This window comes from Balaenoptera ricei, chromosome 11 (assembly GCF_028023285.1).
Source record: "Balaenoptera ricei isolate mBalRic1 chromosome 11, mBalRic1.hap2, whole genome shotgun sequence".
NCBI lineage: Eukaryota > Metazoa > Chordata > Mammalia > Artiodactyla > Balaenopteridae > Balaenoptera > Balaenoptera ricei.
The window spans coordinates 24,026,157-24,044,043 of record NC_082649.1 but is presented as its reverse complement, the minus strand read 5'-3'; the positions used below and the strand labels follow the sequence as shown (position 1 = coordinate 24,044,043).

Below are 17,887 nucleotides of genomic sequence, written 5' to 3'. Positions count from 1 at the left end.
AGGGCGCGGAGGTGCCCCCAACGCCTTAATTGGGCCGGGCTTTAGACACTACTGCGCCTGCGTTTACCTCTTCTCCTCCTTCCGGGTTGGTAGCCTTGTAGGCTTTAGAGCGTCCCGCCAACCTGCCCGCTTTGCGCAGGCGCGGTCAGGGGCCGAGGCCGCGCCCGGGAGCTAGGTGTAGGGGGTGTGGCCAAAGGGCTGAGGGGGTCTCTCGCGCCGGGTAAGGGGCATTCGGGAAGAGTCGGTTGGGGGCGGGAAGGGGCTGAGAGGGGGTACGAGGGTGGGTTCAGGGATCCATAGGGTGGAGGGGTGCAAGGGCAGGGTAAAGGAACAAACAAATGAGGTGGTCAGAACAGCCTTAGAGCTCAGCGTCCAGCAGGGCGAAGACTCATATCTGGGGGAGAGGAGGGAGGGAGAGCAGGCTATTGGGAGATGAGAGAGTAAGGGGCCAGAATAATTTCTTCAGGATAAAAGCAAACTAGGATGTAGGGAGGGATAGGAATCCCAGATTGGGGGAAAAATAGATGAATTCGGGTGGGAGGGTGGGGAGATCTTGAAGACCCCTCTCTCTGCTCTAGGACTCTGGAGAGGTGGGTGGGCGACAGGAATGGAAGCTGAGGAGACAATAGAGAGAAACTGAGAGGAAGGTTGCTGGAAGGGTTTGGATGCGACGTCAGGAAGCTGGCTTTTCTGCCAAGGGGTCTAGGCTGCCTGGATTCCCCGGGGGTCCTGGGTAGGCGTCCTGCCCTACATGTGGCCACATTCATCAGGGGCTAGGCATTGGGCCAGCGCTTTGATAGGGAAGGACCCAGGAGTCATGGCTTCGTGGTGTCTGGATGGGCTTCCCCAAGGCCTTGGTGAGCCATGGAGAGAACTCTGGAGATTGGGCTCACAGCCTCTGCACTGCATACCTCCTTTCTCACCTCCATCCAGGAAAGGTAGAGACTGTAGAAACTTAAGGAGGAGAGTAAAGGCACTGCCCAGAATTTTAAAAGTATGAGTAAAACCAGAGCCTCTCTCAGCCTGTCTCAGTAAATTCTCTCTATCTCATGGCTGTTGCCACAGTCCTATCAGGAACCAGATTGAGACAAGCAAATGATCTTCAGGTATTTCCTACTTCTTTTGGGAAGTAGGATAAGAGGAGCTAAGAGTCAGATGGACCTGGCTATTATTTAAGGATTATGACTGTTATTGTAGGGGCTCTCTCTTTGGAAGGTGGCCTGAAAATTGAATTGGAGTGTCCTTGTTTCTCCTGTTGTCCAGGGGAGCATAGATGGCTGGACACAGACTCTAGAGACTTCAAATAATGTGGAAATGTTTCGACCTTCAGGTCAGTGGGACCTGGCAAGGGGGCTGGTGATTATGTCTCCCTGGGAAACTGACCATCTTTGTCCTTATGATTCTTCAGGTTCCACTGGGCTGATTCCCCCATCCCACTTCCAAGTTCGGCCCCTTCCAACTCTGCCAAGAATGGCTCCCACGTGGGTCTCAGACATTTCCCTGGTTCAGCCCCCAGCCCATCAAGATGTCTTAGAGAGGCGGCCAGATAACCAGAGACCTCAAGTGACCATGTGGGAACAGGAAGTTTCTGGCAAAGGGCAGGAGCCAGGGTGGAGAGGCAGGTACAGATCTAATGTTGCTGTTTTCTTGGGCTTGCTTGCCAGTGGCCCTTCTTCCCTGAAATAGATTCCTTACCCTATTTCAGCCCTTAGTTCCATGATTATTCATTTTTATATAAGCAATTGTTGTTGCCTACAATGCATAAATAATAGCAGTGTGCTAGATGCTAGGGACAAGAATAACAAAAATGAATAAGAGAGATCCTGATATCAAGGAATTTTATTTTATTTTTGATAATTTTTTTTTAATGAATTTATCTATTTTATTTTTGGCTGCGTTGGCCTTTGTTGCTGTGCACAGGCTTTCTCTAGTTGCAGTGAGCGGGGGCTACTCTTCGTTGCGGTGCGTGGGCTTCTCATTGCAGTGGCTTCTCTTGTTGCAGAGCACGGGCTGTAGGGGCGCGGGCTCTAGAGCACAGGCTCAGTAGTTGTGGCGCACGGGCTTAGTTGCTCCGCGGCATGTGGGATCTTCCTGGAGCAGGGCTCGAACCCGTGTCCCCTGCCTTAGCAGGCGGATTCTTAACCACTGCGCCACTAGGGAAGCCCCTATCAAAGAATTTTAAATCCTAAGGGAAGAGATAGGTTGACCCACAGCTGATTGTATTAAGCGTAGGATAAGGCAGGCTGAAGAAGTACGGCCTGGGAGTACAGACCATGTGCGGCGGTAGTGTAGATTCATTCTGACGGAGCTGACCATGCCATCTGTCAATTTGTTGTCTGTGAAGATTCTTATTCTTGTTGTTTCATGTGTGTCTTTTCCCAAATGTACTGGAACATCATCCTGCCATTTTGTTCTTGAGTGGATTGCAGGTGAGTCTACCTTGGACCCCGTCAAAGGGAAAGGAGCATAATGATGAAAGGGGAGCATTGGAGTGAGTGTCAGGAGACAGAGATTCTTTGTGACTAATTTGGCTACCAGCTAGGGGTCCTTTGGCCAGTCACCTAATTTCTCTAGGCTACAGATCTCTGCCACTTAAAAAAGGTGCTGGGGAATTCCCTGGTGGTCCAGTGGTTAGGACTCTGCTTTCACTGCCAAGGGCACAGGTTCAGTCCCTGGTCAGGGAGCTAAGATCCTGCAAGCTGCATGGTGTGGCCAAAATAAATTAAAATTAAAAAAAAAAAAATGCTGTGGTTCTGGGCCTCAGTGAGGGAGCTGTGTCAAGAGCCATGTTATAAGCTGGTTTCAACTTTATGTGACGCCAGTAGACTCTGCTCTCCAGCGGTTGGGACTATGTAATTTATTGAGGTACTGCACTCTCAGACTTCTCATGTGGTGTACCTAACACTCAATAAATGATTTTAACTAGTGCCTGGCCTCACCATATTGATACTCGTTGCCATGACCTCTCTTTCCACCTCCATCAAACTTTTCCTTGCCCTTAAATCAGAATTCAGAAATCTCTGAGTGTCCTTCCCGCTTCTCCAGTTCAGAACGTGTGGCCTAATGATGTGCACATGTGATGTTTAACACATCTGCCTGTATATTGTCCTCGAGAGAGGTCATGTTCCATGAACTCAGCTAACCTTTAGGTCCTGTGGGCCCAGATATGCTTAGTAGGGCTGTTATCAATGATGATGGTGACGGAAATGCAGAGATCCCCATGGCCCAGCTTCATCCCCTGCCATCTCCCCATATGGGAGCAGAGGGATCCTCTCCTCCTTCTCCTGTCTCCATTTATGCCTTGGCCACCCTCCCAGCACCAGAGACAGGTCTCACCTGTGCTAACCTGTCTTTGAAGGTCCGTGGAGCTGGCCGGGTCGCAGGCCCTGAGCCAGCAGGCTGAGCTGATCTCTCGGCAGCTGCGAGAGCTGCGGCGCCTTGAGGAGGAGGTCCGGGTGCTGCGGGAGACCTCGCTGCAGCAGAAGATGAGGCTGGAGGCCCAGGCCATGGAGCTGGAGGCACTGGCACGGGCAGAGAAGGCTGGCCGCGCTGAGGCCGAGGGCCTACGTGCTGCCCTGGCCGGGGCCGAGGTTGTCCGGAAGAACCTGGAAGAAGGGAGCCAGCGGGAGCTGGAGGAGGTTCAGAGGCTGCACCAAGAGCAGGTGAATGTGGGCCTGGGAAGGGTTCAGCTGCACAGTGGGGAGCTGGGCAGGAGCTCCCCAGCAAAGAGCAGGCATTGCAGAAAAGGGTGATGAGATGTTTGGTGAAGGTGAAAGAAACAGGTGACCTGGAAAGAGGGAGAACTTGGATGTGTTGGTCTTATTCAGATTGCGCTTTTCTGCCAGGACTCAGGAGACCTCCCACCACTTGAAGCCCTCCTTCCTCTTCCAGTAGGAAGTAGTTTGTCTTTCTACTTTACTCCAGGTACCCAGTTCATCTGGGAACACTGTGGGAGGGAGAGCGAGGGAGGTGGGAGTGGGGTCCTAAGGTGGACTGGGAAGGGGCGATTATTCAGTCAGCAAGCATTTATCCGTGTTTACTCTTTGCCATCCCTGAGACAAGAGCCAGGACACTGGGGTGAGCAAATCAGCCAACTCTCTGCCCTTGTGGGTGGAGCTGACAGCCTAGTGGGGGATACACACATTCAATGCTTAATTTAATTCTAGTTAATTAATTGCAATTGGGAAAAGAGCCATGAAGGAGAAGGACAAAGGAGCCCTGACTGGTCTGGGGGTTTGGGAAGGCCACCCTAACCAGTCGACATGTTAGGAAATGAAACCATAAAGATATTGGAAGAAAATATGGGTGAATTCCTTTATAACCTGGGAATGGGGAAACCTTTCTACCTGTGAATCAAAATCCAGAGCCATTAAGGAAAAGATTGATATATTGACTTTATAATACCAAACTTAGGAATGACAAAATAAAAGTAAAATTAAAGGGTAAGTGATAAACTATAGAAGAATATTTCCAGGTCATATCACAAGAAAAAGCTAATATCCCTACTATATAACGTGTGCCTGGAAATCAAGAAGAGAAAGACAGCAGTCCAGGCAGAAAATGGACAGAGGAGATCGTTCAAAGAAAAATATAAAGAGCCTTTAGATTCATGAAAGATGCTTAATGATAAGAAGTTGACATTTGTGTTAAATAGGAGTTGGCGGGCTTCCCTGGCGCCGCAGTGGTTGGGAGTCCGTCTGCCAGTGCAGGGGACAAGGGTTCGAGCCCTGGTCTGGGAGGATCCCACATGCCGGGGAGCAGCTGGGCCCATGCGCCGCAGCTACTGAGCCTGCGCTCTGGAGCCCGCGTGCCATAACTGCTGAGGCCCACGCGCCTAGAGCCCATGCTCTGCAGCGGGTGGGGCCGCCGCAATGAGAGGCCCGTGCGCGGTGGCGAGGAGTGGCCCCTGCTGGCCGCAGCTGGAGGGGGCCCGCGCACGGCAACGAAGACCCAATGCAGCTGTAAATAAATAAATAAATTAATTAATTAAAATAAAAAAATAGGAGTTGGCTGGTGGGCAGGCATGTGGGGAGGTGATGGGGGCTGGTGTGACACTTGGCTTCAAGTAGATGTAAATGGGAGGAGGCCAGAGGGGCCTGAGTGCAGGCGATGAGAGGGGCTCTGGGTGTTGGGGTGGAGTGTGAGGCCTTGGGCCTGTTCAACTTTATACTTTACCTTAAGAGCAATGGGTAACCGCTGAAAGGTTTTAACAGGGAAATGACATGATCAGGTTTATATTTTATGTGTAAAAGGACCAGTTTTGTGATTCGTGTCCCAAAAGCTCACAGTGACTATGGTATAGAGATAGGGCTAGAGGCGGGCAGACCGGAAGTGAGGGCAGCCACTTCCCCTCCTTCACCGGCCGAACCATGACTCCTTCAGCGTATCTGACACCCTTAACCACTGTTGGTGGTGCTGTGAGAAAAGGACAAGCTCCCTGCCTTCCTAGGGCTTCCTTCTGGATGGGGGGAAGCAGACAGTAAGCACGTGCAGAAGCAGGATCATTTCATAATGATAAGAAGTGCAGGAAGGGCACGAACAGGTGATAGGACAGCGCAGGTGCTGAGTAGGGAGTAGCGGTCCGGGGAGGCCTTCCCCACGAGGCGGCATCACTGAGATCTGAGGAGCTGGGGGAAGCCAAGCCTCCAGGTCAACTCTGAGGTGGGAAAGAGCAGACTTGTTGGGGGGACGGTGGGAGAGCACTGTGGCTGGAGCAGAGCGGGCAGTGGGAGAAACAGGACAGAGCTCAGAGAAGCAGGCAGAGGCCAAGGCACGACAGGTTTCACAGGCCCAGGGAAGAAGCCGGTCTGAACGCTGTGGTAAGCCACTGGAGGTTTCTAAGACCGGTCAGGAGATGGTTGCCATTGTCCAGCCAGAGATGAGGGTGGGTTACCTCAGGTTGGTGGCACTGGATATGGAGAGAAGTGACAATGTTTTGGCGGGAGACCTGACAGGAACTGCTGGTGGATTGGAGGGTGATGGGGAGTGAGGCACCAAGCATGGTCTCCGTTTTGCTGTGCACAGTTGGGTGATTTCTTGGGTGCTTGTCCAAGGTCACAGAAGGTGAGAGTGAAGGGCAGGGCCAAAGCAGAGGGCGGATTTGGAAAGCCCAGGTGTGGGCGAGCTGGCCCCTGCTGAGCCCTCCCTTCTCTCCACAGCTCTCCTCCTTGACACAGGCTCACCGGGAGGCTCTTTCCAGTTTGACTAGCAAAGCTGGGGGCCTGGAGAAGTCTCTGAGTAGTCTGGAAACCAGGAGGTCAGGAGAAGCCGAGGAGCTGGCTGCGGCCCAGAGGGAGGCCGAGCTGCTGCGGAAGCAGCTGAGGTCAGTGGGCGGGTGGGCGACCGAAGGGCAGTTGGTCTGGCATTCGGTGGGTTGGTGGGTGGGGTGGGTCTCCAGGGTGCCCCCCGATGGCTACTCTGCTCCCACCCCAACCCTAGGAAGACCCAAGAGGATTTGGAGGCTCAGGTGACCTTGGTTGAGAACCTAAGGAGGTACGTGGGGGAGCAGGTCCCTCCCGAGGTCCACAGTCAGATGTGGGAATCAGAGCGACAGGAGCTTCTAGAAACCGTGCAGGTGAGAGAGCGCTGGGCATGGGGTGGGATGTGAGGGCTCAGGTCCTGGGCTAGGGGGCCCTGGAGAAGAGCACAGTCCCCGGGAGAGAAGGCAGTGCTGTCAAGGGGCACACAGCCTGGCCGCCGCCCGAGGGCCACTGGGAGACCCAACAAGAGGTAGCTGTCCTCTCTCTCTCCCCCAACCCTGCCCGAAGCACCTGCGGGAGGACCAGGCCGGCCTGCACACCACCGCGGAGCTGCTGCAGGTGCGCGTGCAGAGCCTCACGCACATCCTCTGCATGCAGGAGGAGGAGCTGGCCCGGAGGGTAGGCCCCTGGCCCAGGCCCCTCGCCCCCGGGTGCCCCCTGTGCGTGGGAGGGGTCGGTGTGCCGCTCCTAGAACCTGCCTGCGTCTTCCCCTGAACGCCTCTTCTTGCTGTGGCTCCTGATGCCTGGGCAGGACAGAAGAAATAAAACCCACCTCCTTCCTCTGCTCCCCCAGGGGCCCACACTCTCCCCACTTCCTCCACCCTCAGGTTCAGCCTTCAGACTGCCTGGAGCCCGAGTTCACCAAGAAGTGCCAGTCCCTACTGAAGCGCTGGCGGGAGAAGGTGTTTGCCCTTATGGTGCAGCTGAAGGCCCAGGAGCTGGAGCACAGAGAATGCGTGGAGCAGCTGAAGGGACAGGTCACCTGGCACCCTCTCTCCCCATGCTCTCCCCCAGCTCTCTGCTCCTTACAGGAGGGGTGGCATTTATTCACCAAATACTTGGGTGATTCCCACATGCTGGCAGCACAGCCCTGAGCAGAGGCTGACAAGGACCTGCTCTCATGAGGCTTACATTCTGTGAGGTGGGCCGGCCTCCCCCAGAAGGGGACAGTGTCCAAGGATGGGTGGGTGGCACGGGCAGAGGCTGGCCACGGGTCCTGGTGGGTCGGTCACAGGGTAGTTCCTTAAGGTGTGGGCATGGGGAACATGCTTCTGGAAGGAAACCTGGACCCAGACTCCATTCTTAGGAACCCGGGCTTAATGTCTCCATGTGTGGCCTTCTTTCAGAGACCCCTGCACCTGCCCCTTCCTTCCCAGTGCCTCCCCTACAGCTTTGGCTCTAGTCCTGCCTCCTCTCCTCCCCCAGGTGGCAGAGCTCCAGGAAGGAGTCAAAACCCAGTGCCAGGAGCAGGCCATCCTGCAGCGCTCCCTGCAGGACAAAGCTGCAGAGGTGGAGGTAGAGCGGATGGGTGCCAAGGTCAGTGTCTGAGATGGGCAGAGGCTGAGGGAGGGCAGGGAAACCCCAGGGAGGGGGACACTTTTGGTTTGTTTTGGCTGTACCACGTGGCATGCGGGATCTTAGTTCCCCGAACCAGGGATCAAACCCGTGCCCCCTGCAGTGGAAGCAAGCAGTCTTAACCACTGGACTGCCAGGGAAGTCCTGAGGGGACCATGTTCTTTACCGTATCCTTCCTAGGCCCTGCAGACGGAGCTGAGCCGCACTCAGGAGGCCCGGCGCCGGGAGCAGCAGCAGACAGCCACAGCGGAAGAGCAGCTGAAGCTTGTGGCCAATGCTGTCAGCAGGTATCTGGGATGGAGGGTGGGTGGAGTAGCATTTCTGCTTCGACAGCTTCCTGGGCATCTTGGAGTTTAAGAGCCTCAGGCAAGAGGGGCTAGAAAGCTGGCCGTGTGGAGGATGCAGGGCTGCAGGGCTGGAGGTATGTAGCCCTGTAAAATCTTTGTGTTTGTTTTTTCCTGGGGCAACCCCCTTCCACATTCACAGCAGGGTCACTTGTTATGACTCCCACCCACTGCGTGTTTGGCTGGAGATGAGGTATTACTAACTTCCTCCTGCAGTTAGTAACAGCTTGAGCTAAATAGAGCACCTAGGAGGGTCTCCACCTTCAGAACTGTTTGAGGATGGGGAATGTGGACACTTGATCTTTCTTCCTTCCCTCCTTTCTCTCTTTCTTTTTCTTTCTTTCTCTCTTCCTTCCTTTCTTTCTTTCTTTTTCTTTCTTTCTCTCTTTCTTTCTTTCTTTTTCTCTCTTTCTCTCTCTCTCTCTCTCCCTCCTTCCCTCTCTCCCTCCCTCCCTCCTTCCTTCCCTCCCTCCCTCCCTCCCTCTCTCTCTCTCTCTTTCTTTCTTTCTTTCAAATTTTGCAGGCATGCCCTGTTGAGTTGGAAAAAATTTAATCTATTTTTTTTAAAGCTGAACACCCACAGGTATACCTCTTTTTATTGTACTTTGCTTTATTAACTTCACAGATGCTGCTACAAATCGAAGGTTTGTGGCAACTCTGTGTCGAGCAAGTCTATTGGTGCCATTTTTTTTTCCAACAGCATTGTTTTAAAATTAATGCTGTTTTTAAATGTTTAGTTGTTTTTTCAGACGTAATGCTATTGCACACTTAATGGACTACAGTATAGCATAAACATAACTTTTATATGCACTGGGAACCCAGAAAATTCGTGTGACTCGCTTTATTGCAGTTTCCTTTTTTTCCCCCCTTTATTTATTTATTTATTTGTTTACTTTTTTAACATCTTTTTTGGAGTATAATTGCTTTACAATGGTGTGTTAGTTTCTGCTATATAACACAGTGAATCAGCTATACCTATACATATATCCCCATATCTCTTCCCTCTTGGATCTCCCTCCCACCCTCCCTATCCCACCCCTCTAGGTGGACACAAAGCACAGAGCTGATCTCCCTGTGCTATGTGGCTGCTTCCCACTAGCTATCTATTTTACATTTGGTAGTATATATAAGTCCATGCCACTCTCTCACTTCGTCCCAGCTTACCCTTCCCCCTCCCTGCCAGTTACCTTTTTAATCAATTGCAAGCCTGTCTCTCATACCAACTTCCTAGGTGTTTCCTTCACAGCTATTGTTAGATAACCTTTAGAACGACATCTAAGGAGAAGCACAGGTTTCTTTGCACAGGTAACAATCCCTCCTTGGCTTTGGACATGGGGACACTGAGGTGGTCTGAGGAGAGCTCTCAGCACAGTGCCTGGCTTATTGTCTGCATTCTGTAAATGTTCACTTTTACCATGAAGCTCTTCTAGATGGATCACATAACAGTTTTGGCTTAGAACAATTGTGATGCAGGGTGGGTCCTTGCCTACCATCCCCTTCTGTTGGATTTGTACCTTGAGGACTAATTTAACCAAAAAAAAAATTTCATGAAAAATTTCAAGCGTGCATGGCATTAGAGAGACTAGTTATGATGAACTACTGCCCAGATTCAATCCATTGCATGTGCCTCCTACCTCCAGGAAGACAGAAAGATACACTGTGGACAGGGTTTTACTTTGACACCAGGACAGTACTGAAATGGTCCTTGCTAATGATTTATTGCCAGAAAGTCCACGTGGCCTAAAACAACCCAAGCTCAGATTGTTGCCAGGTTTTTTAGTCTCTTGGTGGCTTGGAGATCCTGTCAGGAAAAGGCTTTCGTAAGAGCCACAGTAGGTGTTGGAAGCACCCGCTCAAACAATTTTCAGATAAAAGTGATCTCTGCTGTGCTGCTAGGGATACAGCCTTCAGCCTTTGTCGTCCGCTTGTTTTTCCCCTGGGTGCTGCATAGGCCCTCCTCCCAGGGGACCCATTTAGACTTCTCAACTTCCATGAGCCACGTTGATCCTGCTTTGGGCACAGCCAGCTGATAAAGCATGTGGACCCGGCCTTTGTTGGTATCAGGGACTTGTTAGAGAGGATAACTTTGATCTCTGATACATAATAGTGATCAAAAGGCAGATCGTGAGAAATAAGCTTAGCACATTGCTTGAAAAGATGTACAGTCATTTAATGCCTTCTTGGGGCAAACTGATGGAAGCTATGGGCTTTGTTCCATAGAAGAATGCACATAAGTTCATACACCCCAAACGTGGCATATGGCGGCAGGAGACTCCCCAAGCCTGGAGACGCACCTGGAGGCCTGAGGTGCAAAAGTCTAAATCAGCTAGAGATAAGCCTGCTTTAGGGCACTTGTTTTAGCCCCCATAGAATCGATGTTACTGAACCCTTTACTTTGTGATGGCATCTGAGTCCAGATAAGGTGCGACCTCATGAACCTGATTATTGTTTTAACTGTAGGGTTGTTTTTAAAGACACTGATTGCAAGGACGCAAATGAGAAGCTTATGTAGGTTTTGTGACCAGGAATAGCTGCGCCTTTTTTTTTTTTTTTGTCTGGGCCACGCAGCATGCGGGATCTTAGTTCCCCGACCAGGGATCAAACCCACCCCCCCTGCAGTGGAAGTACAGAGACTTAACCACTGGACCACCAGGGAAGTCCCTAGCTGTGCTTTTCTTATGAGCAACTGCATCATTTTTATTTGACAATGACTAAGGGGCTTAAGCTCTCAGTTTTCTTTCATGACTGGCAGGGCACAGAGTTGGGGCCCCTACTCTTGGCTTCAGCTTCTCTTGCCCTTGCTCTGATTTCCCCTTCCCTGCTTTCCCCACGTACATAGCAATACAGGATAGAGGGGGTCAAGTCCTTTTGGAAATAAGATGGGGTTGAAGGGTCATGACTTTGTGTCTTCTCCAGCTTTCAGACCTGGCTCCAGGGCGCCGTGGCAGAGGTGAAGCGGGCCGCAGCCCGGTTGCCCGGCCTCAGCAGCCGAGTCAGCTATGCCGTCCGCAAGGTCCACACCATTCAGGGTGGGTAGGGCAACTGCCAGATGCGTCCTGCCCCTGTCACTGCCCCACCAGCTCTCTCATCCTACACCCACCCTCCTGCCTCCTCCTTACCAGTCCGGGCATCTCCCGTTTTCCCTCTTCTCCTCCACAAGCTCACCTCTCTGTTGCTCTCTGCCTTTTCTTCCCCAGGCCTGATGGCTCGAAAACTGGCCCTTGCTCAGCTGCGCCAGGAGAGGTGAAATTTGGGCCACTTTGAGGTGGATCAGGGGCAGGAGTGGGGCTTTAAGGTGTTGGTTTCTGGGACCCAAAAAAGCGAGGATGGAGGAAGGATGGGGGCTTAGGGGTCAGGCAGCTGGGTGATTCCCCCCATCTCTGTTTCCCTTCCCTGTCTCAGCTGCCCCCGACCCCCACCGGCCACGGATATGAGCCTGGAGTTGGAGCAGCTGCGGGAGGAACGGAACCGTCTGGACACAGAACTGCAGCTGAGTGCCCACATCATCCAGCAGGAGGTGGGCCGGGCCCGGGAGCAAGGTACATCTGGTCCTCGAGTCACCGAGCTTGAGCCGGGGCCAGAGTCTGAGTCTGGGGGGTGAAGAGGAAGAGGGAAGAGCTGGGGTCTAGGGTATGGAGAAGCCTGAGTGGGCACCACATCTTCCCAGGGGAGGCGGAGCGGCAGAAGCTGAGCGAAGTGGCCCAGCAGCTGGAGCAGGAGCTGCAGCGCACCCAGGAGTCCCTGGCCACTTTGGGGCTGCAGCTGGAGGCGGCTCGCCAGGGCCAGCAGGAGAGCACGGCGGAGGCTGCCAGTCTCCGGCAGGAGCTGACCCAGCAGCAGGAGATCTACGGGCAAGGTGTGCAGGAGGGGCCATGGGCAGACCCATGGTGGGGGCAGGGGTGGGAACCATGAACCCAGGCTCCCCTGACACCCCACGTGCACCTCCACCCCAGCGCTGCAGGAGAAGGTGGCCGAAGTGGAGACTCGACTGCGGGAGCAGCTCTCAGAATCAGAAAGGAGACTGAACGAGGCTCGCAGGGAACACACCAAGGCCGGTGAGATTGGCTGGGGTGGACGTGGGTTTTCAGGAAGAAGGAAGTGTTGAGGCATGAGGTTATTTTAAAAACTTTATTTTTAAAGCTTTTTTGAAGTGTGCGGGTCATGAAGTTATCAAGGAAGATGAATTCTCAGGTGGTAAACACCCATATATAGCCAGCAGCCATATCAAGCAACAGCACTTGACCAGCCCTGGATCCCCTGCAGCCCCTCCCAGTCACCCTCCTCCGCAAAGGCAGTCTGACATCTCATACCAACGATTACCCCCAACTTTTTATTGGGAAAAATTTCAAACACCTAGCCAAGTTAAAAGAATCATGTAATGGATACTCATATACCTTCTCTGGTTAGAGGCAGCAGTTAATAACCTTTGGTCACATTTCCTATCTGTATATATACACATATTGATATATAAACATTTTGGGGGGAATTATTGAAAGTAAGTTGCAAACATCCTGACTGTTCAGCTGCATCTCCCACAAATGGGATATTTTCCTATGTAACCTCAATAACATTGTCACACTTCAAGAAAATGAACATGAATTGCACAAAATCTGATATCCAGTCCCTATTCAGATTTCCCCTGCAGGACTCTGGGAAGCTTCAGTGATGGGGGAGGTACTTTGGGTTCGCAGATTCATAGGATCCTAGAGCATCAGACTCCCCTCCCTCTGTACGGCAGACTGAAAGCCATAAAGTGTCAGTGGCTCACCTGAGTCACAGAGCTGGGGACCCAGTGTTCCTGCCCATCCTTCCAGGCTTGTTTTCACGGTGCTTCATGGCCTCTAGGCTGCCCAACACCCGTCCCCTCTGTGGCCTGGCTTTCCCGTAGTGGTCTCCCTGCGCCAGATCCAGCGCAAAGCCACCCGGGAAAAGGAGCGGAACCAGGAGCTGCGGCGCCTGCAGGATGAGGCCCGAAAGGAGGAGGGACAGCGGCTGACCCAGCGCCTGAAGGAGCTGGAGAGAGACAAGAACCTCATGCTGGTAGGAGGAGGAGAAGGGGCTCTTCTCAGGGAGCAGAGCTGTGGAAAGGGGAGGGGACTCTGGCCGGGCTTGGTGGCGTTTAACCCTCTCCTTCCCAGGCCACCTTGCAGCAAGAGGGTCTCCTCTCCCGTTACAAGCAGCAGCGACTGTTGGCAGTTCTTCCTTCCCCATCGGATAAGGGGTTACCTGTGGAGTCCAGCCCCAGGCCCTCAGAGTCTTCAGCGCCTGCACCTCCGGCAGCGGCCCTATGCACCAAGGAGTCCATCAAAGGTAAGGGACAGATGGCGGGGGACTTCAGGCATCTCTCCTCCAGGCACTCTGCAATGCATGAGGCTTGTTCTCTGTGACCCCTGGAGGCCCACAGCCTCTCTTATTCACGTCCGCCTTGGACCAGGAGCCTTCTCCCTCATAACCCTCACATCCTGCGGCATGACTGTGACAGCCTTCTCTTGTCCACCTCCTGTCCCTTGGGGTCTTCTTTCCCAGGATCCCTTTCTGTCCTGCTCGATGACTTGCAGGGCCTGAGTGAGGCCATTTCCAAAGAGGAAGCTATTTGTGAAGGAGACAGCCAGACCTCTTCTTCTGTCTGCCACTGAGCAGCTGCGAGGACCGGAAGGATGAGGATGGAGGAGGAGTGGGTTGGGGAGGGGGTCCAGCCCAGCTCCCTTCCCATCCAGCTGCCCTCGGGGACACCAGCCACCAAGATGTCGTGAATTCTCCCGTGGCTCAATAAAGATGACTACAGTAGGAGCCATTGTTTGGACAATTCTCTCTGGGAATATAAGGAAGTTTTCTCCCTGCAGCCTCTCTTGTCCGGGAAATGTGAGAAGTGGTCCCCCACACAGCTCTTTCTCTAGATGATTCCTTTTTCGAAACCCCTTTCCCAGGCTGCCCAGGAAGTTTTTGGAGAAGCTCCAGGTTTCTTTTTATTCTCAACTTTTGTTTTAAAACTACCTCTGGAAGGTGGTCAGTGCCAGGAATGAAGCAGATAAAACATTCACATGTTCGACAGGAATTGCAGATCCAGGCAGCATCCTGCCCCGGGGGGCCACTGTGGTGGGCTTGACGGGCGGGTCCCTGCTCCCGTGGCACTTACAGTCCGGTGGGAGAGACAGACGACGGGCAAGTACTTACATGAAGAAATGAGCATTTCAAACAATAATAAGTGCTATGAATATGAAGAGAAAAAATAAATGACAGTGATGTGGTAGAAACTGGCTGTGTGGGGAGGGGGGGCATTAGATGGGGGGCAGGCAAGGCCTCTCTCAGGAGGGATGTGGTGCTGAGGCCGGAGTGAGGTGAGGAGCAGGCTGTGCAGCCCCCTGGGAGGAGCACGAGGGCGGGCACAGGGTGCGCAGGTGCGGAGGCTGGAGGGAGCCCGAGGGAGGATGCTGCAGGGAGAGGCCAGGCCTGGTGGAGCTTGGATTTTACTCTAAATCAGTAGAAAGTCCTTAGAGTACTTTTAAAGCTGGGGACAGCCACACGATTTGACTTAGCATTTTTAAGAGATCTGTTGGCTGGCTGTGGAGGATGGGTTTGGGGTGTGGCCGCGGGATGAGGAGAGAGAGGAATGAAGTCCTCAAAAGTGAGCCACGAGGGACAGTGGTGTCCCTTACTGCGGGGGAGCAGACCCGGTAGGGGACAACCCGGAGAGGAAGTGAGTTCTGTTTTGGACACGTTACTTCTGAGAGGCTCATGAGATGTCCAGGCAGAGGAGCCCTTGCTGCGGAAAAGTTCTAGGGGGATCTCTGAACGACTCAGACCAGACAGACTGACAACTGAAGGAGGAGGGGAGAGAAGGGGTGGGCACAGAGTTCACACCAAGGACAAGGGGAGGGGCTCAAGGGGCAGTGAGGAGGATTCCAGAGGGAGGAGAAAGAGGCTGAGATGCCAGGGGGAGCTGAGGCAACTTCTTCCCAAGCCTCTGGGTGTGACTGATGGAACCAGCCCCGGGGTGGGGAGAAGGAATCAGGATGTCCTCGTACTTTCTCCTTCACCTGCAGTCACCCCAGGTGGCTCCTGGATGAAATTCTCAGATGTCACTGCTTGGGAGGCCCCCGTCACGCCTGGAGAAGGCATATGCTGGGAAGTGGAAGTTCCAGGAAGGGCTGAGCCCCACGGAGAGGGTTCACACTGGGATGGGTGGGGGAGGCTCGGCATACTAGCTGAGACCGTTCCAGCTGTGTCCCAGCTGTTCAAGGGAACACCCCCTGTCCTCCCCCCCATTGCCCACCCCCTGCCCGGCATCCTGCCTCCCAGCCCCTGTAATTACACTGCTTCCCCACGCGTGGTTTGCTCCCATTCCTTGGCTTCCAATGACCTTGAGGGATTAGAGGTAGAAGTCCCTGTTATTAGGGGTTGCTGCAGGGTGTGTATGAAGGAGGACATGAAAACAATGGTGGGGTGACCAAGGTCTGGATCATTGATAAAGCCTGGGTGGCTGGGTCCTGAGCTGGGGGACTAAAATGAGGGACGCCACCATCAGAGGTTACACATTAGCCATGGCCTTCCAAATGGGTTTGACCAGTTAGGTTCGGATGTGATTCCTTGTGTGACTGGGCTGGTCCCTCCCCAGAGATTGGCCTCCTCTTCCCCCCCCTCCCCTATAAAGCCTCTTGGGGTTCCCAAGCACCCAGACTCAGCCGACCCCTGACTTTGGGGGCCAGGAGACAGGCAAGATGCTCAACTGGAAGCTCCTGGGGATCCTGGTCCTTTGCCTGTTTTGCCGGAGGTGAGCTGGGAATAGAGGCCTGGAGTGTGATTTGGGGTGATGGGGGACGGTAAAGATGAGGCAAAGGTGAGATGGATGCATAGGGATAGGGAGATCCTGGGAATTCATATGAGGGGAAGAGTTAAGGGGATGGAGGTGATGCGGGAAGGTGCATTTTAGCGCAGAATAAATGTTTTGATGGTTTGGGTGTAGCTCCATGTGGCGATTTAGATCAGCATTCAGGTGTGGGGCGAGTATTCATCAGAGCTGAGGTCCGTGTTAAGGGGGTGGAGGTCATGGTAGAGATGGGGTCTGGGTGCCACGCAGGGCCAGGGTGTAGACAGCTTTGGGACTGCAGACACATATAGTGGCCCTGCCAGTGGGGTGTCCCAACCAGGGTTGGATGGAGCTTATGTGCGGGGAGCAGGGGATCCTGTCAGTTTAAAGTTGGTCCAGTCAATAGTTCAGGACAGCGTTTCATGTCATTTTAAGATCACTTTGGTATTTTGTGAATGTGTGAGAGTTACTTTTGAGTTTTGTTTGTGGGATCAGCTCAGGCTGTGGTCCATCGCAGAGAGGTGATGCTCCCTGGGTCCGTAGCTACGGGGAGAGGGGGGGATCCTCACAACCTCTTACCTTTCTCCTTCCTCCTCTGCAGGCATCTCAGGCAGCGGAGACCATCCATCTCCCTCATCCACAGAGCCCTCAGAGGAGGAGGGCCCCCCAACATTGACTCAGGGCCCCCCAATCCCTGGTGACCCCTGGCCAGGGGTACCCCCTCTCTTTGAGGACCTTCCACCTCCAGGCCCCAGTCGTCCCTGGAGAGACCTGCCTGAATCTGGAGTCTGGCCTCCTGTACCCCCTAGAACTGATCCCTCTCAACCTCCCCGGCCTGATGACCCCTGGCCAGCAGGACCCCAGCCTCCAGAAAACCCCTGGCCACCTGCCTCTAAGGTGGGCCACGGATCTCAGGAGGAGCCAGATCTTGACCCACCCCAGGAGGAGTACAGATAAAGGATCCCCCAGAGGCATCCTGGGCCTCTGCCCTCAAGCCCATCTCTACCCTTCTGATTTCCCTTGAATTCTCCCCAATTTAGCCTAACTCCTTAATTCCTTTCCTCATTCCTTCAGTTTTATTCTGAACCTGGAAGGTGTTGTTCTCAATATTTTCTGTCCCCTCTTGAGATTGGTATTTAGCCCCCGCCTCCCCCTTCTTTCTTCTCTGACAGCCAAAGTGAACACCCCTACCTCACCTCCAGTCCTCTCCCCTCCCACCGCCTCTTCCCCACCCCTGGGACTCTCCGGGCAGGGCTGGCAGCACTGTGTTCTCTGCTGCCACCTGGTGGCCGCCAGCTGGGAACTACCAGGAGACCATGGTGCTTCCATGAAATGGAAAAACAAAAAACCATGTTTTCTAATTTTGACTCTAGGCTGCGTCTTTGCCAATGAGCAGCACTTTGAACATTCAGATGCCCTCATAACAGCCATGGACCTACAGAGATCTGGAAGTCTTCTGAGTTCCTGTCTTGCCCATATGCATAGGGATGTGGAACTCAGCCAGTGGAGGGTTGGAAATGCAACTATCAGAGTTACAAGGACATTCAGACCCACATTTCTCCCATTCTGGGATCCCTATTTTGGAGACTGAGAAACCAAGTTAAGTCTCTCTTTAATAGCTTATGGTTTGCATACCTCTGGCTGAACATGAAAACTCTCCCAGGGAGATGTGGGCAGGACTAAGTTTTAAGGGGATCAATTTCCAGAAGCATATGTGTCCCTTCCTAAAATGAATCTGCCTGAGAACTGTTCTCCTTTTCCACATGCCTCCATTAACAAGTGACCCTTCTCTCACTAGACAGAGGAAGGCCGAGCTCTCTCGCCCACTCTGAACTGAACCTGGGTGCGCTTCCTGGAGCTACCAAATGAAGTCAATGGAAAATAAAAATCGGCCCTTTCCA

The 17,887-nt window shown here is 53.2% G+C and overlaps 2 protein-coding genes across 11 annotated transcripts; both read left to right on the top strand.

The window, feature by feature from the left end:
- The first annotated feature begins 65 nt into the window (after positions 1-65).
- Positions 66-13,969, top strand: CCHCR1 (coiled-coil alpha-helical rod protein 1). Of its 10 annotated transcripts, none has more exons than XM_059938311.1 (18): positions 66-85; positions 1,264-1,330; positions 1,409-1,622; positions 3,359-3,662; positions 6,159-6,322; positions 6,439-6,574; positions 6,768-6,878; positions 7,088-7,237; positions 7,686-7,796; positions 8,016-8,122; positions 11,096-11,208; positions 11,377-11,422; positions 11,582-11,718; positions 11,847-12,035; positions 12,133-12,234; positions 13,068-13,219; positions 13,318-13,489; positions 13,706-13,969. In XM_059938311.1, the coding sequence occupies exons 2-18, from the start codon at positions 1,315-1,317 to the stop codon at positions 13,813-13,815; spliced, it is 2,334 nt and encodes a 777-aa protein (XP_059794294.1). In that variant the 5' UTR covers positions 66-85; positions 1,264-1,314; the 3' UTR covers positions 13,816-13,969. The 10 variants fall into 10 exon arrangements, with proteins under 10 accessions (XP_059794294.1, XP_059794297.1, XP_059794296.1 ...); XM_059938314.1 differs by lacking the exon at positions 66-85 and adding an exon at positions 92-220 and having other exon boundaries at positions 6,768-6,818; XM_059938313.1 differs by lacking the exon at positions 66-85 and adding an exon at positions 92-220 and having other exon boundaries at positions 13,360-13,489.
- An 804-nt stretch (positions 13,970-14,773) lies between these two features.
- Positions 14,774-16,943, top strand: PSORS1C2 (psoriasis susceptibility 1 candidate 2). Its single transcript, XM_059937970.1, has 3 exons — positions 14,774-14,853; positions 15,849-15,947; positions 16,586-16,943. Exons 1-3 carry the CDS (start codon positions 14,774-14,776, stop codon positions 16,941-16,943), a joined length of 537 nt encoding a protein of 178 aa, XP_059793953.1.
- The last annotated feature ends 944 nt before the right edge of the window (positions 16,944-17,887 follow it).

Bases quoted from the DNA above. Each gene is read 5' to 3' on its own strand.
- PSORS1C2 (XM_059937970.1), top strand. From the start codon at position 14,774: ATGAGGAGAGAGAGGAATGAAGTCCTCAAAAGTGAGCCACGAGGGACA. The intron at 14,854-15,848 runs GTAGGGGACAAC...GGGGTTCCCAAG, and splicing joins ACTGCGGGGGAGCAGACCCG to CACCCAGACTCAGCCGACCC. The intron at 15,948-16,585 runs GAGGTGAGCTGG...TTCCTCCTCTGC, and splicing joins GTCCTTTGCCTGTTTTGCCG to AGGCATCTCAGGCAGCGGAG.
- CCHCR1 (XM_059938319.1), top strand. From the start codon at position 752: ATGTGGCCACATTCATCAGGGGCTAGGCATTGGGCCAGCGCTTTGATA. The intron at 6,575-6,767 runs GTGAGAGAGCGC...CCCTGCCCGAAG, and splicing joins AGCTTCTAGAAACCGTGCAG to CACCTGCGGGAGGACCAGGC. The intron at 6,879-7,087 runs GTAGGCCCCTGG...CTCCACCCTCAG, and splicing joins AGGAGGAGCTGGCCCGGAGG to GTTCAGCCTTCAGACTGCCT.